The sequence below is a fragment of the Psilocybe cubensis genome, chromosome 3, assembly GCF_017499595.1.
Source record: "Psilocybe cubensis strain MGC-MH-2018 chromosome 3, whole genome shotgun sequence".
Classification (NCBI taxonomy): domain Eukaryota; kingdom Fungi; phylum Basidiomycota; class Agaricomycetes; order Agaricales; family Agrocybaceae; genus Psilocybe; species Psilocybe cubensis.
Genome location: NC_063001.1, coordinates 1,224,577 through 1,244,199, shown reverse-complemented (window position 1 = coordinate 1,244,199; position 19,623 = coordinate 1,224,577). Strand labels below are relative to the sequence as shown.

The 19,623-nt window shown below is 46.0% G+C and overlaps 8 protein-coding genes and 5 non-coding genes across 13 annotated transcripts; 7 read left to right on the top strand and 6 right to left on the bottom strand.

Moving 5' to 3' along the window:
* Positions 1-129: 129 nt before the first annotated feature.
* Positions 130-1,866, bottom strand: JR316_0003186 (uncharacterized protein; the record flags this gene model as incomplete). Its single annotated transcript, XM_047888961.1, has 5 exons — positions 130-245; positions 304-442; positions 506-841; positions 898-1,205; positions 1,350-1,866. 5 exons carry the CDS (start codon positions 1,864-1,866, stop codon positions 130-132), a joined length of 1,416 nt encoding a protein of 471 aa, XP_047751335.1.
* A 144-nt stretch (positions 1,867-2,010) lies between these two features.
* Positions 2,011-3,098, top strand: JR316_0003185 (Zinc-type alcohol dehydrogenase-like protein; the record flags this gene model as incomplete). Its single annotated transcript, XM_047888960.1, has 7 exons — positions 2,011-2,038; positions 2,213-2,291; positions 2,367-2,517; positions 2,569-2,601; positions 2,667-2,753; positions 2,810-2,889; positions 2,996-3,098. The coding sequence occupies 7 exons, from the start codon at positions 2,011-2,013 to the stop codon at positions 3,096-3,098; spliced, it is 561 nt and encodes a 186-aa protein (XP_047751334.1).
* A 121-nt stretch (positions 3,099-3,219) lies between these two features.
* JR316_0003184 lies at positions 3,220-3,292 on the top strand. Its single transcript has one exon. It is a non-coding gene; the product is annotated as a tRNA-Phe (tRNA).
* A 203-nt stretch (positions 3,293-3,495) lies between these two features.
* JR316_0003183 (putative RNA methyltransferase C2A9.10) lies at positions 3,496-4,651 on the top strand (the record flags this gene model as incomplete). Its single annotated transcript, XM_047888959.1, has 6 exons — positions 3,496-3,539; positions 3,606-3,727; positions 3,781-4,168; positions 4,221-4,374; positions 4,438-4,549; positions 4,614-4,651. 6 exons carry the CDS (start codon positions 3,496-3,498, stop codon positions 4,649-4,651), a joined length of 858 nt encoding a protein of 285 aa, XP_047751333.1.
* A 345-nt stretch (positions 4,652-4,996) lies between these two features.
* On the top strand, positions 4,997-5,069 carry JR316_0003182. Its single transcript has one exon. It is a non-coding gene; the product is annotated as a tRNA-Phe (tRNA).
* A 131-nt stretch (positions 5,070-5,200) lies between these two features.
* Positions 5,201-7,598, bottom strand: JR316_0003181 (uncharacterized protein; the record flags this gene model as incomplete). Its single annotated transcript, XM_047888958.1, has 8 exons — positions 5,201-5,327; positions 5,397-5,599; positions 5,664-6,418; positions 6,466-6,593; positions 6,652-6,740; positions 6,797-6,886; positions 7,105-7,224; positions 7,293-7,598. The coding sequence occupies 8 exons, from the start codon at positions 7,596-7,598 to the stop codon at positions 5,201-5,203; spliced, it is 1,818 nt and encodes a 605-aa protein (XP_047751332.1).
* A 504-nt stretch (positions 7,599-8,102) lies between these two features.
* JR316_0003180 (12 kDa heat shock protein) lies at positions 8,103-8,472 on the bottom strand (the record flags this gene model as incomplete). The annotated part of the gene is made up of 3 exons (XM_047888957.1): positions 8,103-8,222; positions 8,278-8,364; positions 8,419-8,472. The coding sequence occupies 3 exons, from the start codon at positions 8,470-8,472 to the stop codon at positions 8,103-8,105; spliced, it is 261 nt and encodes an 86-aa protein (XP_047751331.1).
* Positions 8,473-8,892: 420 nt separating this feature from the next.
* Positions 8,893-10,395, top strand: JR316_0003179 (Putative ubiquitin thioesterase otu1; the record flags this gene model as incomplete). The annotated part of the gene is made up of 7 exons (XM_047888956.1): positions 8,893-9,028; positions 9,087-9,382; positions 9,436-9,523; positions 9,579-9,633; positions 9,713-9,983; positions 10,055-10,168; positions 10,324-10,395. The coding sequence occupies 7 exons, from the start codon at positions 8,893-8,895 to the stop codon at positions 10,393-10,395; spliced, it is 1,032 nt and encodes a 343-aa protein (XP_047751330.1).
* A 241-nt stretch (positions 10,396-10,636) lies between these two features.
* JR316_0003178 lies at positions 10,637-10,709 on the bottom strand. Its single transcript has one exon. It is a non-coding gene; the product is annotated as a tRNA-Phe (tRNA).
* A 625-nt stretch (positions 10,710-11,334) lies between these two features.
* On the top strand, positions 11,335-14,072 carry JR316_0003177 (uncharacterized protein; the record flags this gene model as incomplete). Its single annotated transcript, XM_047888955.1, has 10 exons — positions 11,335-11,736; positions 11,806-12,000; positions 12,063-12,142; positions 12,205-12,284; positions 12,340-12,476; positions 12,530-12,618; positions 12,670-12,806; positions 12,860-13,596; positions 13,654-13,862; positions 13,928-14,072. 10 exons carry the CDS (start codon positions 11,335-11,337, stop codon positions 14,070-14,072), a joined length of 2,211 nt encoding a protein of 736 aa, XP_047751329.1.
* A 590-nt stretch (positions 14,073-14,662) lies between these two features.
* On the top strand, positions 14,663-17,275 carry JR316_0003176 (uncharacterized protein; the record flags this gene model as incomplete). The annotated part of the gene is made up of 11 exons (XM_047888954.1): positions 14,663-14,956; positions 15,011-15,208; positions 15,268-15,347; positions 15,402-15,491; positions 15,576-15,669; positions 15,719-15,807; positions 15,856-16,526; positions 16,548-16,747; positions 16,883-17,016; positions 17,088-17,164; positions 17,262-17,275. The coding sequence occupies 11 exons, from the start codon at positions 14,663-14,665 to the stop codon at positions 17,273-17,275; spliced, it is 1,941 nt and encodes a 646-aa protein (XP_047751328.1).
* Positions 17,276-17,864: 589 nt separating this feature from the next.
* Positions 17,865-17,937, bottom strand: JR316_0003175. Its single transcript has one exon. It is a non-coding gene; the product is annotated as a tRNA-Phe (tRNA).
* Positions 17,938-18,097: 160 nt separating this feature from the next.
* JR316_0003174 lies at positions 18,098-18,170 on the bottom strand. Its single transcript has one exon. It is a non-coding gene; the product is annotated as a tRNA-Phe (tRNA).
* Between the last annotated feature and the right edge of the window lie 1,453 nt (positions 18,171-19,623).

The window sequence follows — 19,623 nt, the reverse complement described above, 5'->3', positions numbered from 1 at the left end:
ATTTATGACATGTCCAGTGCTACCGAATGAGGGAACTGTTACTTCCTTTCTAAGACGCAATAATATCTCTCGGAATGATATTCTTTCAATTCACCGCTTACACCTGTATGTCATAGCGGCAAGTAGCCTTTACTTCCATCTCCAGTGTGCAAGTAACATATAGAGTCGCAAAAGTTTAGACGCCGAAGGATCTCCATTAAGATCTTGCGGGTATTCTGCACCTAATCGAATTGCACATGCAATTCCTTGAACGGTTTCATACAGTTAATGATATTGTAGTATAACGTCTGACACAAAACCTACCTGAGACAATGGCCATTTCATGCATATTCACAAGGGTCCAGGACCCCGCATAATAGGTGTTTCTTCTTCCATTGATGGAAGCTAAGAACAGAACGGTCCTCGCATAGTGTGACCAACGATGACCCAGTTGCCACCACCACTGTCATTTTTGTTAAAAAAATTAGCAACAACAAAACATTAAAGGTGGTGATAACTCATTCACCTTTTCATAAAGAATTTTATCTTTATTTATTTCATCTTTCGTCCATAATTCCTGTTCACTTTTATTAAGAAAGATGGTCTGGAATATATGTCGATCCACGGGTGTGTGAGAGTTGAATTGGGGTTGATAGCGCGTGCAATCAAAGCTCATCTCAACTTTTCCAGGGTGGTCGTCCACGGGATGAATAAAGTACATGGGGTCAAACTTCGATGACATTGGCATGTCGGGGGCAATGTCTTCTACGCTGTCACTGTCAAGATGGTAATACTTACGCATGTAGTCGACATCAGTATGAGTTACTGAGACGTCGTGAAAGTAAGGAACATTCCCCAAAATCTAAAAGAAAATATTGTTGATATATATTGTAAATGCACAACATCTTGTTGGTCTACCTTTCGCTGCATCCAGGAAGCTTGGTCGCCAAGAATTTCTATAATAGAAGATGGCTCGCAGGCGAAAACCAGTTGGTCAACAGTGATGGTCGATTGTTGGTCATTGTGAATGTAACCGACTTCAATTCTTCCATTTGTCTGATATCGTATTCGGCTGACCGAAGAGTTCACATATATCTGGACGTCGTCCTCTTCTAGGTCTCTCATCCACCTCCTGTAAAATTCTCGTAGCTCTGGAAATGCATACATCTTGGGTACGCTGCCTAAAAGTCGGTTAGGGTCATATTCCCATAGCTTCATGAGCGGGTCTGTGAAAAGGCGACACAAAACGGCAGATGGAACATGCTCTGTTTGGTTACCTAGATTAGATATCGAGCAGTTAGCATTCAGTATCCCCGCAATCGGTGAGAGGTGGAATATTAAATATGATCTTGTGAGTGAGAGTGACTCACCTGTTCCCAGAAAAAGTGCCATAAGCGGATAAACCATACGGGCGCCAAAATCTTTTGAGAAGCGAAACAGATTCATGATTATCCATATAGGAAGTAGTCCGAGAATCGGTTCGATAAATCTCATCCATGTTAAAAGTGTCCCGAAGCGTTTGATATCTGTTTTGAGAGTGCGAGTCAATGGTGTCTCAAACATGTTCGTCCAGAATCCATCGCGGCCATGTCCAAATGAGATCTTGAGCTCCACTTCTTTTTCTTCAAGTCCGAGTGCGCGAAATTGTCGGAACGTGTGCTTAAATGCTGGAGAACCTCCCTGAACCCCGTCGTTGAGAAAGCTTGCGCCGTACTGTTTAGCGTCAATGTCAATGCTGGTTGCTTGCCCTCCCAGCACTTCGTTCTTTTCAAACAGTAAAACCTCCGCTGCGCCTCTATCTGCACTGGTGCGGCCTTTGAATGTTTTTGCCAACAAAGAGGCACATGCACAACCAGCGGCTCCACCTCCGATGATAACAATCCTCATACTTAACACCTCAGGCTTTCTGTCCAACGACCAGCAAAGCTAGTAAGTAGCGGGACTTGGCAGCCTCGGCGGTAAAGTAATTCAGTTGTAGATTTATTGTGGGACGTGTAAAGGGGCGGACTGGTGTGGACAATGGGCTTTGAGATGCAAAAGGCGAAACCTGGGCAATACTGTAAGTATCTTACGCCGATACCCTTGGTCTTCTGACAGCTTTGTGATCGATCGGCATTAAAACGGTAGCCAATGACTTACCCTGAAGGCAGTATACTTCAACCCCTGAGTGTATACCAATTTTCTACCTTTGTCCAACACTTGAAGTGATTTAATAAATGCGCTGGCCTCATAGCATACAACGCTCTTCATGGACCTACCCCAATCAAAGCGGGAGACTTTGTTTTGGTGTTGGGAACGGGCAGTGTTTCTATGTAAGTTTTAATCTACTGCCTATCCTTGTTATTCATAAAGATAAATACTGATGGTCGTGGGTCTCATATACACAGCTTTGCATTACAGTTTGCTGCTGCCGCTGGAGCGACCGTCATTGCCACTTCATCATCTGACGACAAATTGAAGATAGCTGCAAAACATGGAGCAAAGCACCTCATCAACTACAACAAGACACCTAACTGGGACGAAGAAGTTATGAAAATTGTATGTGATCATTACAAACAGATAAATACTGTCTAAATTTTTTGGTTCAAGACCAACGGAGAGGGAGCAGATCACATAATTGAAGTGCGTCATTTTGTTTCCGTCAGCCCGAGCATGTTATAGCTACCAAGTAATAACTTTTGATCCAGGTAGGAGGTCAAGGCACTCTAGAAAGGTCAATAAAATCAGCCAAAACAGGAAGTGGGTACGTCCAAGTTATCGGGTTCATTGCATCTGTAAGTGCAAGTTAGTGTTTTCCAGACGCTCCTAATTTAACAAAATGGTTATACAGGGTGGTGAAGCTAGTGTAGTATTTCCCTTACTGGTGAACGCAGTAACTTTACGGGGAATCTCAATCGGTTCTGTTGAACAGTAAGCTTCACATTTTCTGTTGTAAAACATATCCAAAATTTGTATTTTCGAATGTTAGGTTCAACAGCATGAACTGACTCATACTTGCAAACCCTGAAGTCACAAGGCCTGTGATTGATAAGGTTTTCAATTTTGATGATGCTATTGCCGCGTATGCCTACCTTGAGTTGCAGAAGCACGTTGGAAAGGTCGTAATCAAAGTAGCGTAGAGAACAAGTAGAAAGATACATTCTTCCCGCGCTACTGTAGTCCTAAGTCATTTCAATTAGACGCCCAACGCGTCAAGTTTCCCAGCGAAAAAATATTGCTTTAATACCATCGTTAATGAATGGGGGCATAGCTCAGTTGGGAGAGCAGTAGACTGAAGTTCTAAAGGTCCCGCGTTCGATCCGCGGTGCCCCCATTTTTTTACATTTCATCCTTTTATTCCAGCGCTACAGTCATGGAATCTGACTTGAATATGTGGACAGTAACTGCAGTTGAACATTTAAATGCATTTGCTGCCAAACTTTCATTTGCCTAATATGCGTCGTGCCGAACGAACGGCAGGACTACTTGCCAGTTTTGTCCCGACGCGTCCATTATTATGGCTACATATGCGTTTTCATGTCTACTGTCTCTAGCGTTCCGACGCACGGGAATTATCATGGGTAATCGAGTCTTATGAATCCTCAATTATCGATGGATTGACTTTCATTGTTTCACTCGAACTCCAGGTATTATTCGAAACGACCGTTTCGCAACGATGAGCGCTTGCTTTCACTTCCCTCAGGATTGTTTAAGGGAGCGCGAGTACTGGACATTGGATGCAATGAGGGATGGGTGACCTGTGAAATAGGTACGTATAACGTGTAATATGCGTCTTCTTGACTAACTTAGGCAGTGGGCTAGCTCAATCGTATGGTGCACACTTGGTCGTGGGCGTTGACATTGACGAAAGCTTGATCACTAATGCGTGGCGACGGAGACGCGCTGTTTGGTCGTGTCAAGCACCCACATACCCACGTACATCAAACGAAGAGGACGATCTAACTTCTGGTGACTCCAAACCAAGAAAAAGACGGAAGTTGCAGGATGAGGGTTCTTCACAGGTCAACGATACTCAGCCCATACGTCATTATTTTCCTGCATCTTGCGAACATGAATTCGGTTCACTGCCTATTCCCCCATCTTCAAACAGAGGAAAAAATGTGTTTCCGCACAACGTCTCCTTTCGTACAGCAGATTGGATGAGAACGGACATCCCTGAGGATTCAGAAGGCTATAACGTGGTTATTGCGTACGTTTCGTTGAGTCTTTCTCTCCTCACTACATTCTGAATACGGTACTAGGTTCTCAATATCGAAGTGGATACATTTAAATGAAGGCGACGAGGGTCTTAAACTTTTCTTTCGACGAGTGTACGCAGTACTCAAGCCCGGCGGAAGCTTCGTGTTGGAGCCACAGCCCTGGGAATCATATGCGAAGGCAAAGCGAATGAATCAGGTCAGTCATGTTATACAATATGTCCTAGGATTATTTACTCAATTGGCACTGTTAACTATATAGAAACTGAAAGAAAACGGTAAAAACCTAGTGATCAGACCCTCAGATTTCGAAGCTATCCTAAGAGAGATCGGCTTTGGACATCCTCAACATTTTGGGACAGTTGGTGAAGGAGGTGAGCACATCAGGACTCAAGAGTACCACGAAGAGTAGCTGACGCACTCTTCTCCTTTACTCAGGATTCAGCAGACCTATTGATCTCTACATTAAAGTTTAATTTCGAAAGGCCTTGTCATTTATTCTTCAATACCGTCGATTTTTGTAATTCGACTCCGCATTTAATATTTAGGCTGGTATGGTCGGTCTTTGGGCGTAGTTTTGTTTGAAAATGAATTCCCTCAACATCTCTCGCTATCCGCCTAACTCTAGCTTCATAGATGGACCTTGCAGACACCATTGGGTGAGCCAATACCGGGCATCGTATGGACACTCACACCAGGGCCCTAATCTCCAACGCGTCGTCTGTTTTCATTCCCTTGATTGTTTGCTCTAATGATGCACGCACAAACCGTTCCGAACTGCACGCGAGACGGCGAGTGACGATGTCTTACCCATTATCCATGGGGGCATAGCTCAGTTGGGAGAGCAGTAGACTGAAGTTCTAAAGGTCCCGCGTTCGATCCGCGGTGCCCCCATTTTTTGACCAAGCGTCTGTAATATTTCGGTTCTACAGCAAGCAAGTTTTTGTCTGTCGAGGTTCTTCGATCATGGAGCATAATTTAAAGTTGAAATGTCTATAATAATTATTAACGTCATTAAAACAAACTCAATCGTCGTCCGAGTCTGTAGGATCCTCCTGCGGGGGCCAACTATAGAATATTTGTGGAATGGTATTGGAGTCCAATGCGATGTCAAAATCGCCATTCCTCTCCGACGGACGACGGATACCATGTCTGCACAACATTTCTCAGTCATTGCTGTACGAGATCAAAAAAAAAAGAGAATGCGGTTGTAACACGTACTTGGTACGACAATGTTCGCGAAGCGATACTGGATTTCCTTTTTGCCCGCAGTGGGAACAGGACATGCCCATGTAATCTGCTTTGGCGCGGTTTCGGGCCATCTCTTCGTCCATTCGTAACTTCACTTTCGCAGCTTCTTCGTCATCTAGGATGCGAAATTCTGATACAATGGAAGGGGTATGTTTTTGTTTCACGTGTGCTACCTACCGAGAGGAAAAGGGGTAAGTGGGTATAACCAGCAGAAGATAGCAAAAAAAAATAACGCACTACTGCACGCCATCGAAGCATGCATCGGCCACGATGAGGGTCGTTGCAAGCGAGACACTCGAACACCGGGTCACGCCAATCCATCTCAGAGACGTGCGTCGTCAAAGGAGACAGTTCAAAACGCGCGAGCAGCTTTGTTAAAATGTTGTGTGCAGCCAGGTTGTACGTGATGCAGTTATACGCGTTCCACGGCGTCTCCTCTGTCAGTTTCTCGACTGTGATTGATAGCGCGCTTGGAGTCTCTTTGGGTGCACGGAGGTGCCCGTCGGGTTTACGAACGGCGCAGCGGTGAGCTAGCACTGCTGGATAGCGGATGTCGTGCGCTTCCACACTCGACGACGGGCACCGCTTACATTTGAACGTCGCGACGGCCAGGGTGAGAAGCGCGTCTTCACTAACGTGGTAGCATTGTCCGCGAACAGATTTAACCAACGCTGTAACTGTGTCTCGCATGCTCAACTCCATTTTATCCGCGATTTCGGGCAGTCTGGTGCGTAGGGGCTCAAGATGGACCACTGGGTCCGTCGCTTCGGGAGAGCTGAGAAGGAGATCGCTGATCTCTGGATGCGTGCATAATTGGCCCATGTTGAAAGTGACATCACTGGGCGCAACGGTCAACTGATACTCAGCGACAAGTTTTTTTAACACTAGCAGCCGGCGCTCCAGGAACACCTGTCGTGCTCTAGCCTGCATCATCTCCCTGCGGGGCGCCAACAGCGAAGAAACAAACGTTTCGGCCAACTGCTCAATCACCACTACAATGGCATTATGAGGATGTAGGTTAAGATGGCGAGAAACATACCTTTCTCGTCACATTGCGTGATGCCAAAACGAAGCATCAAACTACGATGATAGAGCTTTGAAGGGTCCTGCCTTAATATGGAATCAACTTCGGTAGCCCACCCCATCTCGCGAAGGCGGTTCACAACGCTTTATAATTTAAAAGTGTGAGCAGATGAGAAAACGATGTGGGTTTGCCGGTACTTACTTAACATTGCGAGTCATAATCAGTTCTTCCTTTCGCTCTTCAAGGTATTCTTCATATGCTATATACCATTTCTCACATTCCCGAGCGTGCTATTACGGGTTTTGTCAAATTAGAGACGAAGTGCTCCAGAGTTATGTTTTCTTACCTCGTGGATTTTGGTAAACTTTGCTATTTCTTGCTCTACCCATGCATCTTTGTTTTCAGCCTTCTCAAATTCCGTCTTCCATTGCCTGTCCTGTAAAAGGGAATAGAATTTTTGCGGTTTTTCTTCGTATACTTGGGAAGGACAGTCAGAAAAACCATGTCAGCTAATACTATGCACCTACACACCATGTCTCGGCCAGCTGCTTACGCAAACTTTTTTCATAACTATAAGTTGGGGAACAAGTGTGCGTAGATCTCGCATGTGTGGGAAAGAATAATGGTCGCGTGAGGCCAACGGCGGGAACCTACAAAGAACAGTGTTTGAACACGCGCGTCGCGAAACAAGTTTTCGGACATCAGAAAATCGCTGGCCGCTTTGGACGCCCTACTCAGATGCAACACGTCGACTGGTTCCAAATAACCAAAAATCTACAATCGTACGTCGTTCATCGCATGATACATGTCCTTTCTTTTGGTGAAGGGAAGTTCAGACGTACCTCGTACAAGACATCGATGTTCAAGTCGATAAATTTTAAAATGCCTTTTGGTTCCGCTCGAGGTTTTTTGGTCGGTGGTTGGTCTTGAGCATTGCGGTCGTTCCGCTTCCTCTTCTTGTTCTTTTTCGACGATTTTTTCGATTCCGTGCCGTTTTTCGGTTTTTCCTCTGCTTCAACTGGGGGTGGTGGCACGGGTTCAGCATCGGTATTAGCAACACCATCTTGGTTGACTGCAGAACTTTCTGTGGCCTCGCTGTTGGTGGCTGCCTCTCGAGGAGGCTTTTTGTGCCAAATTCTTTTGGACATGGATGGAAATGCGGTGACGGTTCAAGAAAAGGACCAACGCTTGCCTGCGATTTCTAAAAGTCAACCTGAACCCTAAAAGTTTCGGTGGCATTACTACTTCATTTCGCGCGATGTCACACAACACGTATAGTCACACAAGAGAGACGCGACGCGTGATAGCCCCTAAATAATAGCCCCTGATGATTAGAGCAGTCAAACCATTGACAGAAAACATAAAGGCTATTCCTAACCGTAGAAAAGATTGGGTTGAAGAAGGTTCTAATTGTTAAGGAGGACGCATATAATCCAACAAAACTAATATGCATACCATTAATTACTGATATTTCAAGTTTATACGGTATCAAGCCGATTTTGCAAAGGTCGTAAAACAGGTTGTCAACAAATTATTGCGAATTTATTGGTTTACAATTTATAAAGCGGCACATGATACAGGTTACGAGCAATTGAGCCCCAAAGCAAAGTAAAAGTTACAATTCGGAGACCATTTGGCACCGAGCAGGCAATTTAAGCGTTGTTGTTGCCCATGCCGACAGCGTTCTTGGCCTTGTTGAGGAGAGAGTCCTGGTTGTCGTTGGAGTTTCCGCTCATGGTGTCTCCGACCCTTTGGCTGCCCGACTTCTGGCTCTGTGGAAGGATTGAGAAAAATATTACGATGGAAGAGAAATCAATGGATACTGACGTTGGGCTGCATGGTCGATGCGGCAGAATCAGTCTTGCCCTTGATAAAGTCACCAGCTTGTTCCATGGTGCTCTTCTGGGAGTCGGGCTATCGATTACGTCCAGTTAGCGAGATGGCGCGACAAAGCAGAGATGGGCGTACCTTCATAGCGGCACCAGCTTTGTCGGTGAAAGATTGGCGTCCGGCGTCTGACATGTTGATGATAAAAATTTATTGGCTGCAAGGCAGATAAGCTTCAAGTCAATGGTTGAGTAGAAGAGGCTAACCTTGGTTGTGGTGTATGAAGTTGTTGAGAGAGTTGGATAATGAAGAAACGAGGAAGATATGCTGGGTTTTATAGGCGCTGGACGAGAATAAGTGACGTAAGTAAATGAGATAATAAATGGAGGCATGACGAGTTGGAGCGCGCATGGGTTGGGGCAATTAACGCACGCCCAAATGCAATGACGGATCATGTACTTCGATCTAAGGCAACTGCGCTTCATGCGTTCATCGACTGTATTCTACATATGGAAGTGCCCCACTTTGGGATGTTCTTGGCATACAATATTAGCCAAATAGGACACAATAGATGACGACGCTTGCGCTCCTCTGTTGCGATCATCCATCATAGCCATGGCCCCTGTGCGCCTTCGCCATCCAAAGGGCGTGTCCACCATCGAGGTTCTCTTGGACGCACCCGACTTCACCATCCTCGACCTTCAGCAAGAAATCTATGCAACCACAAACATCCTTCCCTCGCGCCAGATTCGTTAGTCTTTCCTGATCTACCTCTGGTTCTCTCATAATCAACTTTGCTCGTACGCCAGTCAAGGCCGGATACCCGCCCCGCCAGCTAACTATAGTTCCTGATCTTCCACTTCAGGCCCTGGGTCTGCAGCGGGGAGACCAGATCATCGTTAACGAGGCCTCTTCAGACCAGGCCCCCCCTCCCCAATCCCAGTCGTCTTCCGTCCCAGCGAGGTCCCCACTAGCCCCAGCACCTACCCAAACATACACCGCTCCTGCTCCGATACCACGATCTGTGCCAGTACAACCATCTCCTCCAGTCCAGTCGTCCGGGCCAGACAGCGTAGAGGTCGATGGCAGCTTCCTCGTACATCGGGTGCGCATGTATCCTCATTTGACGAGCGACTGCTTATCACGTCGGCAATATAGATTGTTCCAGACGACAACTCGTGTCTCTTCTCATCAGTAGCACTTGTGTTCGAACAGAGCATATCGAAAGCTCAGCAGATTCGCAAAAGTACGCGTTATCGGCCCATATGACCCAGTATCTTGACATTCGACTTGTCTTCTAGTCGTAGCAGATGGCATCCGTAACAACCCAGAGACCTATAACGAAGCTATTCTCGGGTGAGCCATTGTCTTACCTAGGGCACACGAAACGAAATTCGCTGATATCCCATATCGCGCCCTCCCATTCCCGAATTAGAATGCCACCTTCCCAATATATCGCCACAATTACCAAGCCCACTTCCTGGGGAGGCGCGATTGAGCTTAGTATCATAGCAGCGCACTACTCGGCCGAGATAGCCAGCATCGACGTCGAAACGGGACGGATCGACCACTTCTCGCCGGGCGAGCACGGCGCCGCTTCGGGCATGCGCGCGATCCTCATCTACTCGGGCATACACTACGACGCCGCGACTCTCGCACCCATGGCCGATGCCCCTGACGAGTGGCACCAGACACTTTTCCCTATCGTAAGAGTTTTTATTTTGCTCAAGACAGTAATTCATCCCAGTGGTCTCATACGACTACACCTCCTTTGTAGCTTTCAGGTGACGATAACTCGGATCCTATCCTCGTCGCAGCGAAGAAGCTCGCAGACATCCTTCGCTCCAAAAAGGCCTTCACTAATACCTCGACGTTTGATCTCAGATGCGAGGTGCGATTTACCATTTTTCATTTCGTATCGCGTCCATGAAGAAGGGATCGTCGCAAGACGTAGATCCCGTTGCTTCAATTAATGGACTTCTGCATTATTAACTGTCATACGATATCGTTGCTAATCTTTTCTCTTTATTGTAGCAATGCGGACAGGGGCTTAAAGGCGAGAAGGGTGCTCGAGCCCACGCAGAACAGACTGGTCACGTCCGCTTCGGAGAATACTAGTTTTGAACCACTCAATCTTCGTGGTTTGGACTTGGAAGAACTGGTCTTCTATGAGTGTATACTGATTCCCCTACTAGTATACGGACACTGTACCCAAGACGGTGTTGTATAACACACTGGTTTGCAAAATGAATGAAAACAGATCATCTTATACAAAAAATACTTAATTCAAATAAGCAAGGCAACTCTGAATAACCCTAAGAACGATGAAGAACTGGAAAGAAAAGAAGATGCAAAAGGATGGGGGCACCGCGGATCGAACGCGGGACCTTTAGAACTTCAGTCTACTGCTCTCCCAACTGAGCTATGCCCCCGGTGAAAGTCTCTTGTTTCCGTGCGTTCGCGGTCTGCACCACATTAAACGATGGAATTGGATCGTTTTGATAGGCTGTTAGCAGGTTCGCGTGTCATGGGACGCACGTCAGTGCCCTTTTTCCTGTAGATTTGGCCAAGAAACTTGAATTGTAATGAGGAGGACAAAGAGCATAGTTTGAATGCACGTCTACGAAAGAATGTCCATCCAAATCAAAAAGCTATAATTTCAAAATGCTAAGTTAATGCCTTTCATATAAAAGCGCATGTTTTTTCTGAGTCATTTTCGAAGGTAATCGACTCTTTTGCGTCGATTTGCTTTGCGTTAATTAGCACAAAAGACAGGAGTCAGTGATTGTCACGCGGCGCGTCAAAATGTGACACGTCGCGTCGACGCGTATATTGGATCACAATGATCACAAGATGGTGACTCATGCCCCTTTGCACACACACACAAAGGGGCGGCGCCTATTGACACCGATTAATGGGACACTATGTCACTAAAAACAAAACGACCGCATCCTCAAAGCATACAATCGCGCGCGTATATATAGATATGTATATCTTTTTGGGTGAATTTTACCTCTTGACTTTGAACGTACACTTTCATACTCATCCGCTGGCATCATGATGCTTCCTCAACTGTCTAGACAGAGTTCGCAGGTTGAACTTGGACAGGCGCCGTCGGGTAGTAGTATCCCAGCTGATACCGCTAGCGCGACCGCCGAAACTGTTACAGATACAGGCTTGGAGCATGCCACTGAAACCACCATCGCAGGCGATGGTCAGGATGACAGCCGCGGATCGGTGATAGTAGCAGCCGCTGCCTCTACCGATGAGCAAAGTGTCGCAGCAACATCAGCGCAGGACAAGAAGAAGGGGAAGACAAAGGCAGCTGGACCGAAGCGCAAGCGCACGGTGTCGGACAGCGCTCCAGGCGAGCTTACGACGAAGAAGTTGCGAGGTTCAGATTCGGAAGGACGCTTGGTCGACCTGATGAAGATTTTTCCTGAGGAGTTGTTTCGTGAGGTGCGCAGTGCAGTCCCCAGTTCATTTTCCAGTGTCCTTACGATGTGAAATGGGCTTTTTTTCTGTTAGGTTTTAAGCTATTTGGACCCAGTTGATCTGCTACATATGGCACGGACGGATAAAAAGATGCGCGATTTCTTGATGTCCAAAAATTCGAGGCTTGAATGGAAAAAGGCGCGGGAGAATATTTCTGGGCTGCCCGACTGCCCGGATGACTTGAGCGAGCCACAGTACGCGAATTTGGTTTTTGAGAAGCATTGCCATGTACGTCCCATCTCAAACCATCATTATCCCATCCAAAAACTCATACTGAGCCCCCTGTACAGTTCTGCCTACGCCATTCGAGTATCATCATCATTTACTGGACTTCGCGGGTTAGAATCTGCAGTCAATGTAACGGCGGCAAGTGCGTAGATGATATCATTTTCAGATTGCCCGAGATGATGTTAAACCTTGTTGTGCATTTAGATTTCGCTCGATAAAGGGTGGCCCACCCGCGTTGCCCAAGAGCGTTCGCCCTTATGTACCACACTTTGTACGGTCTGTCGGTATGTCAATTAGACAATCTGCGCTGCTCGCATCCATTCAATATATATTTTACAGGTCATGGTCCTCGGAGTCATAATCGGACTTACTATAACTTTGCTGTGGAAAAAAAATGGGTAGAGGAATATTCAATGGCACCGGATAAAGAGAGATGGGCGCAGGAGAAGATTGAGATGGGCAAGAAAATTATAGAAGTAAGATAATTACCTTGCTATGCCTGTCATTCTTACTAAACAAGGTACAACAGCATTCTGAGGCTTGCAAAGCGTGGTATAGCGAATATAAAAAGAAAAAGGAGGAAGAAGAAAATGCGTTGGTCCAAACGCGTGTGGACAAGTACGTTCGCTTTTATCTCACTTAATACATTTAGTTCTTACTCTTCCGCAGAATATTAGATCTTCTCCGAGAGATGGGGTGGGGAATCGAACTTGACGACATGGGAAACCAACCAGATGATGAAGACGTTGTGGACAAATTTATAGTACCACTATACCAAGGGTGCCAGAAAGAACTCACGGACCGCTGTATGTATCGAGTCTATGTGGTTGTATTTGATGTATTCTGACGAAAACTACAGCCACGCGGAAATTGCTTCCCACTCTGACTACGTATTTGAAAGTTTACAAGGAATGGAGACTAAAACGGATCCGCACGCAATGTTTACAGGCACGCGCAAGAAGGCTTCACCGAATCGTCAACTCGTACAGGCCTACCATTGGTCCAAGCATCATTCCTCTGGACATAGGAAATATCTACTCTCAACGAGCCGTCATGAACCTTCTACTCAGCCCAACAGAATGGGAACCACGCCTAGAGGATTTACTGCCCCAATTTCCCCAGTTCGAACTCGAAACACTACAGGAAATCGCTCGCCAACTGGTTCAAATGGTTCAAGCTGTCCGTGGCTCTGCACATGGCCTTGACGTTAATACGCTTCTCACTCTGGCTACCACGACGTTTAGTTGCGAGGCTGCCCAATATAGGGAACCTAGGACTCTGGACGTCATCCGTTATCCACGCGTTATTTGGCATGGATGTGCAACCGAGCTGGTTGAGGTGCCTACTGATGTCTCAGCGCCCGAGTCTGAGCTCTCGGTGATTGCGGATGCTGTAGGCAGAATCCCCTGGAACACGAATGGTCGTATCATGTACGATGTCGACACCCACTGGATCATGGACCACGTCCTCACCTTATGTGGATTCAACCCTGACACAACTACTGCGGCCCTAATGAATAGGGTCTCACCAGTTATTGAGTGTATATCATGCAATGACATGCACAAAGGTAGGATGGTAATGCGCTGGGATGCGGTGGTGAGTTTCTTCTTCTTTTTTATTTATTTTGGCCTTGACTCTTTGATGCTCTTTCAGCCCGCCCATGCTTTTCAATGCCATAAAGGGCAGTGGCGAGACACTATGAGACTCACCACGCTTGGGGGTGACTTCGCGAACGTACTCAAAGGCCGACTCGATGAAGAATATCACAGGAAACGAGCGTCTGACGCCTACAACTATATGCTCTGCACCCTCTGTCGTTTCAGGGGAACTATTGTTCGAGTCTGTCAGCATATTAAAGATATGTATGTATTTTGCGGCCCATGCATCTTCGTTGTTACCGTTTTTGCTGACAGAACCGATTGCTCAGCCACGGAGTCGCGAAACCGTCAGAGGCTGCTGGCGACTTTGTGTGCTCCCCAGACGCACCCACTCTGGCAATCACCTACCGTGCTTGGCCCCCAAGAGATGAAGATGAGCCCATACATCCTGTACATTATGTGCCCACATCTTAAATGTTCTTCAATGTCCCGAGCACCATTCTGGTTAATGGGGTCTTCATTATACTTTTAGGCTTATCCTGACAGGATTAGGATCGGAGGATTTATATAGATCTATTTGTTAGCTGGACTAAAACTTATACGGTCTTGTGTACATAGTGTTATAGCAAATCATAGAAGTAGTATTATGTAGTACTAGTACACGAATAATCAATGACATGGTTTTTCCTAGTGATTGATTTGATTTGTTGTATCACCTACCCCACATCCCAGTACTTTAGCTACATAAGTTAAATAGCTAGCCATTTTGTAGTGCTAATTATGACAGCCTGGATGTCTTTTTACAGGACCAATTTTTAGGCATTGCGAGCAATCTCAGCGGACCCTCAACATAGGGGCTAGGGGTGTTACACGACGCGTCATTAAGTGTGACGACACGAGTATACTTTTATGTGACGGGACGTGTCGCGGATAAAACATAGCGACAAAGTTACATTCTGTCCCAAACGGTCCCAATCTATTTTTTGCTCAAGTACACTATTATTCAAACACCCCATTCCCGAATCATGACTCGGAGGTCTACACGAATTGCAAACAAAGCGACAATGACAAACAGTGCAGCAGGGCCTTCAAGCTTGTCTGAAGTTGCCAACCGTGACCCTGGGGCTGGAGGTGATGCAGGTTTTGTTGTGGAAGATGATGAATCTGCAATATGCGACCCAGACACAGACCAAGATTCTGACTATAGTAACAACACCAAGGGCAGTAAATCCTATGGCAAGAGGAAGCGGGCAAAGCGTAACAAGGCTCCAGGACAACTTCCATCGGTAAAGAAAAGGCGCGGAACACGAGGGTGCTTGCAGGACCTACTTGACATGAATGTCGACGTACTTCATGAGGTACGTAACAGGCTGTCTTTGAAACTTTTGTGGTGTCGACAACCTTCGTTCAAGATTTTTGGCTATCTGGACCCGCTTGATTTGCTTCACCTGGCACGGACCTGCAAAATGACACGCAAATTCCTCATGTCGAGAAAATCTTGGCCAATTTGGAAAGCTGCAAGGTCAAATATTATCCCGAAGCTCCCTGAATGTCCTGATGATCTAAGTGAACCGCAATATGCGAGCTTGGCTTTTGAAAAGCACTGTCACGTATGTCTTGACCTACAAGTTAAACATGCTAGTTGTTCAAATGTCTCCACTTTCTGCAGTTTTGCCTCCGTAACCTCAAAGGTATCAAAACTGTCTGGGCTGCTCGGTTTAGAATATGTACTAGATGCATGGATGGCAGGTGAGTATTAGTAGTAGTACCACTTTGAATCATTTAGTTATGAATGTTTTATAGGTTTCTTCCTATAGTGGGTCGGGTTGACCGTAATCGATCAGGCATGGAGGAGTTGATCTCTCTGCGCCCCAGACTTTTAGTCTCAGGCATGTAATACCAAGCGTCACTACACACGTCTCCAATTAAATTTTGCACAGGGCGCCGCGGAAAGGTTAAAATGTATGTTTACTGCAGCTTAGAACAACAGTGGGAACGGGACTACGAAGCAGCAGAAAATAAAGAAAAATGGCTCGAGAAAGAAATAGCAAAGCGAAAAGAAATATTGATGGTAAGCAGAAACCTGGAACTATACTCGTTTACTTGACGAACCATATCAGCATTCCATTCGTTGTGAAATGTGGTATCAGAATTATGAAGACTGCCTTTTAGACCAGAGGATAGCTATGTTGTGTAATCGCGCTAAACTGTACGTACACCCACTACCTCCATATGATCGGTATTCAATCCTTGACAGGGTTGAAGATCGCCTTGCGCAAATGGGATGGGAAGAAGAAATTTCACACATGCGGGAAAACAATTGCTCATTAATCTCGCAAAATGTATTCCTGATGATGGCCTGCCAAAAGAATCTTACAGAATCGGGTGAGCCTCTTGTTTTCTTGAACTTTGTTAGCGCTAATAGCTCCTCAGTCATTCAGGCCTTACTTCCAATCCTTGAGCGCACTTTGGAAAGCTATAGAAAGGAGCGATTGACCGACATTCTTTTTGATGTCCTCAGTAGCCGGATACCGATTTTGGAGGAACTTGTCGATGAATATAGGTCCACCATACGTCCAGATGCTGTTGCTCTGGATATTGGCGATATCTTTAATCATCCAGAAGTTCTGGACTTCATGATCAACTCAAAAGATCTACAGGACTTATCTCATCTTGATCCTATCCGTGCAAAACTGCCTGTCATTCTCCAGCAGCTGCAGGATGGCATTGAAGACGAACTAGTAACAATGGTCGAAGCCAGTTGTGGGGAAAAGCATGGCCTTGAACGCACCGCGCTACTCAGTCTGGCGACCACGGTTTTCGACTGTGGAATGTGTTGCGACATCCGTTACCCGCGAATTCTAGTTCACAAAGGCGCCTACGAACCGACGGTTCCTTTTAATCTTTCGGTATTCTCGGCTGAGTTAAGTGTGTTTACAGAACTTACAGATAAAACTCCTTGGAATGCAAGCGGGCAAATCACATTCAATACTTGGGCACACGAGATTTTGGAAGAGGTAGTCACTCTTAGCGGCTTTGACCCCGCAACTACCAGTTTTTCTCGGATGGAAGAAGCGGATCCCATTTTCGAGTGCCATGATTGTAATAACCCTCATTTAGGTCGCTTTATGTTACAATGGAGCGCAGTGGTACGTCGTTGTTTGACTCTCTGCTGTTTTGTTCCTTACCCTCTGGTTTTTTGGCAGCCCAACCATTTAATGACGTGTCATAACAGAATTTCCAGTTTGAAGAAGTTGAATTTTTTTCTTCTTCCCGAGGACCAGGCTCAGTTGATCCGAGTACGAATGGGAGAAGTTGTGGCCCGACAGCGAGCTGACTACATGTACTTGGGGATGGCCTGTACCCGTTGCCATGTAAAAGGAAACAGTGTTAGTCTGCGGACGCACGTCATGTCTGAGTATGTTTTTTTCTGCCCACAGTGGCTGATATTTCAATTTCTTCCTTTACTGAACGATGTATAACCTGCAGGCATGGCATCTCTGATCCATCTGAAGAGGCTGGGGATTTTGTAGTTGCCTTGGACTCGCCTGATCTTCGCCGAACCTGTTTGTCTTGGCCCCCACGTAAAGAAACACCCAAATCTCCTAGCTCATAAGCTTTACTCAAAGGCAAACTTTGACCGTAATATTTTTTCGCTTCTAGGCTGGATAGGTTGATTGATTTTATCCTTCTCTTCTTTACATCATTGACTGTCAATAGACAGCATTAATACCATAATGAACATTTACTTATAGTGCTCAGTTACTCATTGTCTAGTATACAAAAGTTATCAATCATAACGCAGCTTACGCTGTCAGCGAGTGCTTTTGGAAGCAACTACATGAAACTGTATGGTAAACTAGCCTATGTTTTAGAGAAACTCCGAAAAAATCAAAAAAAGTTTAAGCGCTTTTCAGCTTCTCACTATGGTGCAAGGTTTTATATGGTAAATCCAATTTCGGTCCTACAATGGCGACCATACCTATATTTAGAAAATACCTTCCCTAATCGGGACATACAGCAGTAGCCCGTGTAGAGATCTTGGGCCATAGTAATGGGTAAACCCAACAACAGGTGGTAGACATGTTTCTGGACGTATTTAAAATGCACATCCACAATAAAAAGGCACCCGCGGTATGAAATCGACACTCAGTACAAAACATTCTGCATAGCATTTCCTAATGTTCATCAGCAAGGAAACAGACGCAGCTTCACTGCGAGCAGATGTCTGGGAAAACCATCTGTGAGATTCGAAGTGCAAAAAGATGGGGGCACCGCGGATCGAACGCGGGACCTTTAGAACTTCAGTCTACTGCTCTCCCAACTGAGCTATGCCCCCGATGAAGAGGTGAGCCAATTTAGTCGTACCCGATGTTAAAATCAAATTTCACAAGTCAACAAAAGCTCGTGTGGGATGGGTAACTTCTGTGACCGACGTGCGTGAGACGCGTCCTCGGTTGTGTGGGTCAACGTTGACGAGCGCGTAAAGGGCCAAAAAATGGGGGCACCGCGGATCGAACGCGGGACCTTTAGAACTTCAGTCTACTGCTCTCCCAACTGAGCTATGCCCCCCGATGCATGGAGAATATAAATATGCCACCGCATTTTCAGGCGCACTCAGCCTGTACATAGCGCAAAGTCAGTGATGAAGTCCAGATGGTCGCCCAGGGATTGAATGTAAGACCTCTCCCAAGAAATTTCGACGGTCCTGAGGTGAGAATAGATTCAGAGCACGCGATATGTACAATCAACAGCCATTATGGGAAGCAGAAGTAAAAAATAGGCGCTGAGGAGTGTCAGCGTGTCAGAGATCCCCAGTTATGTCTAATACCACCGGGACGTGGTCTGAGGCACCGTATATCTCATCACGGATATCGCACTGTTAGAGAGAAAAGGGCATTAACACACAATAATAAGGGACTGTGAAATATGCGAAAATTACCGTCGATACTCGATCTTTGAAACGCTCACTGAGGACGACTGTGCAATCAAAGACGTCAAGTCAGCCATTTACTTGGAGATAGTATCATCTAAGTTGAAGACATACACCCATCAATTCTCCATCCAAGGCCTTTCGCTCTACAGTTGAACCGATATGAGAAGTATGTGTATGCCCGCCTTTCAGGGTTAAGGGTCCTCCAGATATCTAAAAACTTGTTCCCGCCAGATGGCTCGGATGCATTGAGGAAGTTCTTGAATGCTGATGTCTCCGCCTCTGTGTAGCCTGCCGTTTTGTTCCAGTTTGTTTTGGGGTTCGCAAGGTCTAGTTCTGTAGGAGCGACGTTAAGGTCGCCTGCCCAGATGACGGGTTTCTTTTTGTCAAGCTCGTTCATGTGTGCAAAGAAGTGCTTATTCCAAGTCTTCTTTTCTTCGAGAGTCTGTTGGAAGTGTGAACAATTATTTGCGACACTCATATGAAGTATATTGAAAAGAACTCACTTTGAGGCCTTGTCCTGCATTTACGACATATGTGCCGACAAGGTAGCATGATTCAAACTCCAAGGTGACGATGCGACCTTTTACTGACTCAGGATCCGGATGACCTGGAATAGTCTGGTCCACACTGAGAGCCTTGTGCTTGGACAACACGGCCGTGCCAGCTACCATACACGTTGTCAAGTCAAAGGAAAATGCATAGGCGCGAACTTACCGTAGCCTTTTTTCGCAGATATCGACCAATATTGGTGTGGGTATCTCTTTTTGAGTGCAAAGTCGTCCGATGGTTTGTTCAGCTAACAGATGTTTTCATTCATAAGCCTGTCTGTATGTGTTGATTATTCCATACTTTTGTTTCGGTCAGGATGAGAATGTCGGCGTCTTCTGCTTCCACATAAAATTTGAATCCCTGGTGACAAGAGCATTGACGCGTACATTTCAATTAAACCGCGAGGAGGACCTACCTTCTTTTCACTAGCGGCAAGTCCAGACACGTTCCATGATGCAATTCGCAAAGTACCACTTGGTTTGGGAGGGAGGACAATTTTGACGGGCAAAACTTTGTTGGTTGGTAGGTTGGTAGGCACAG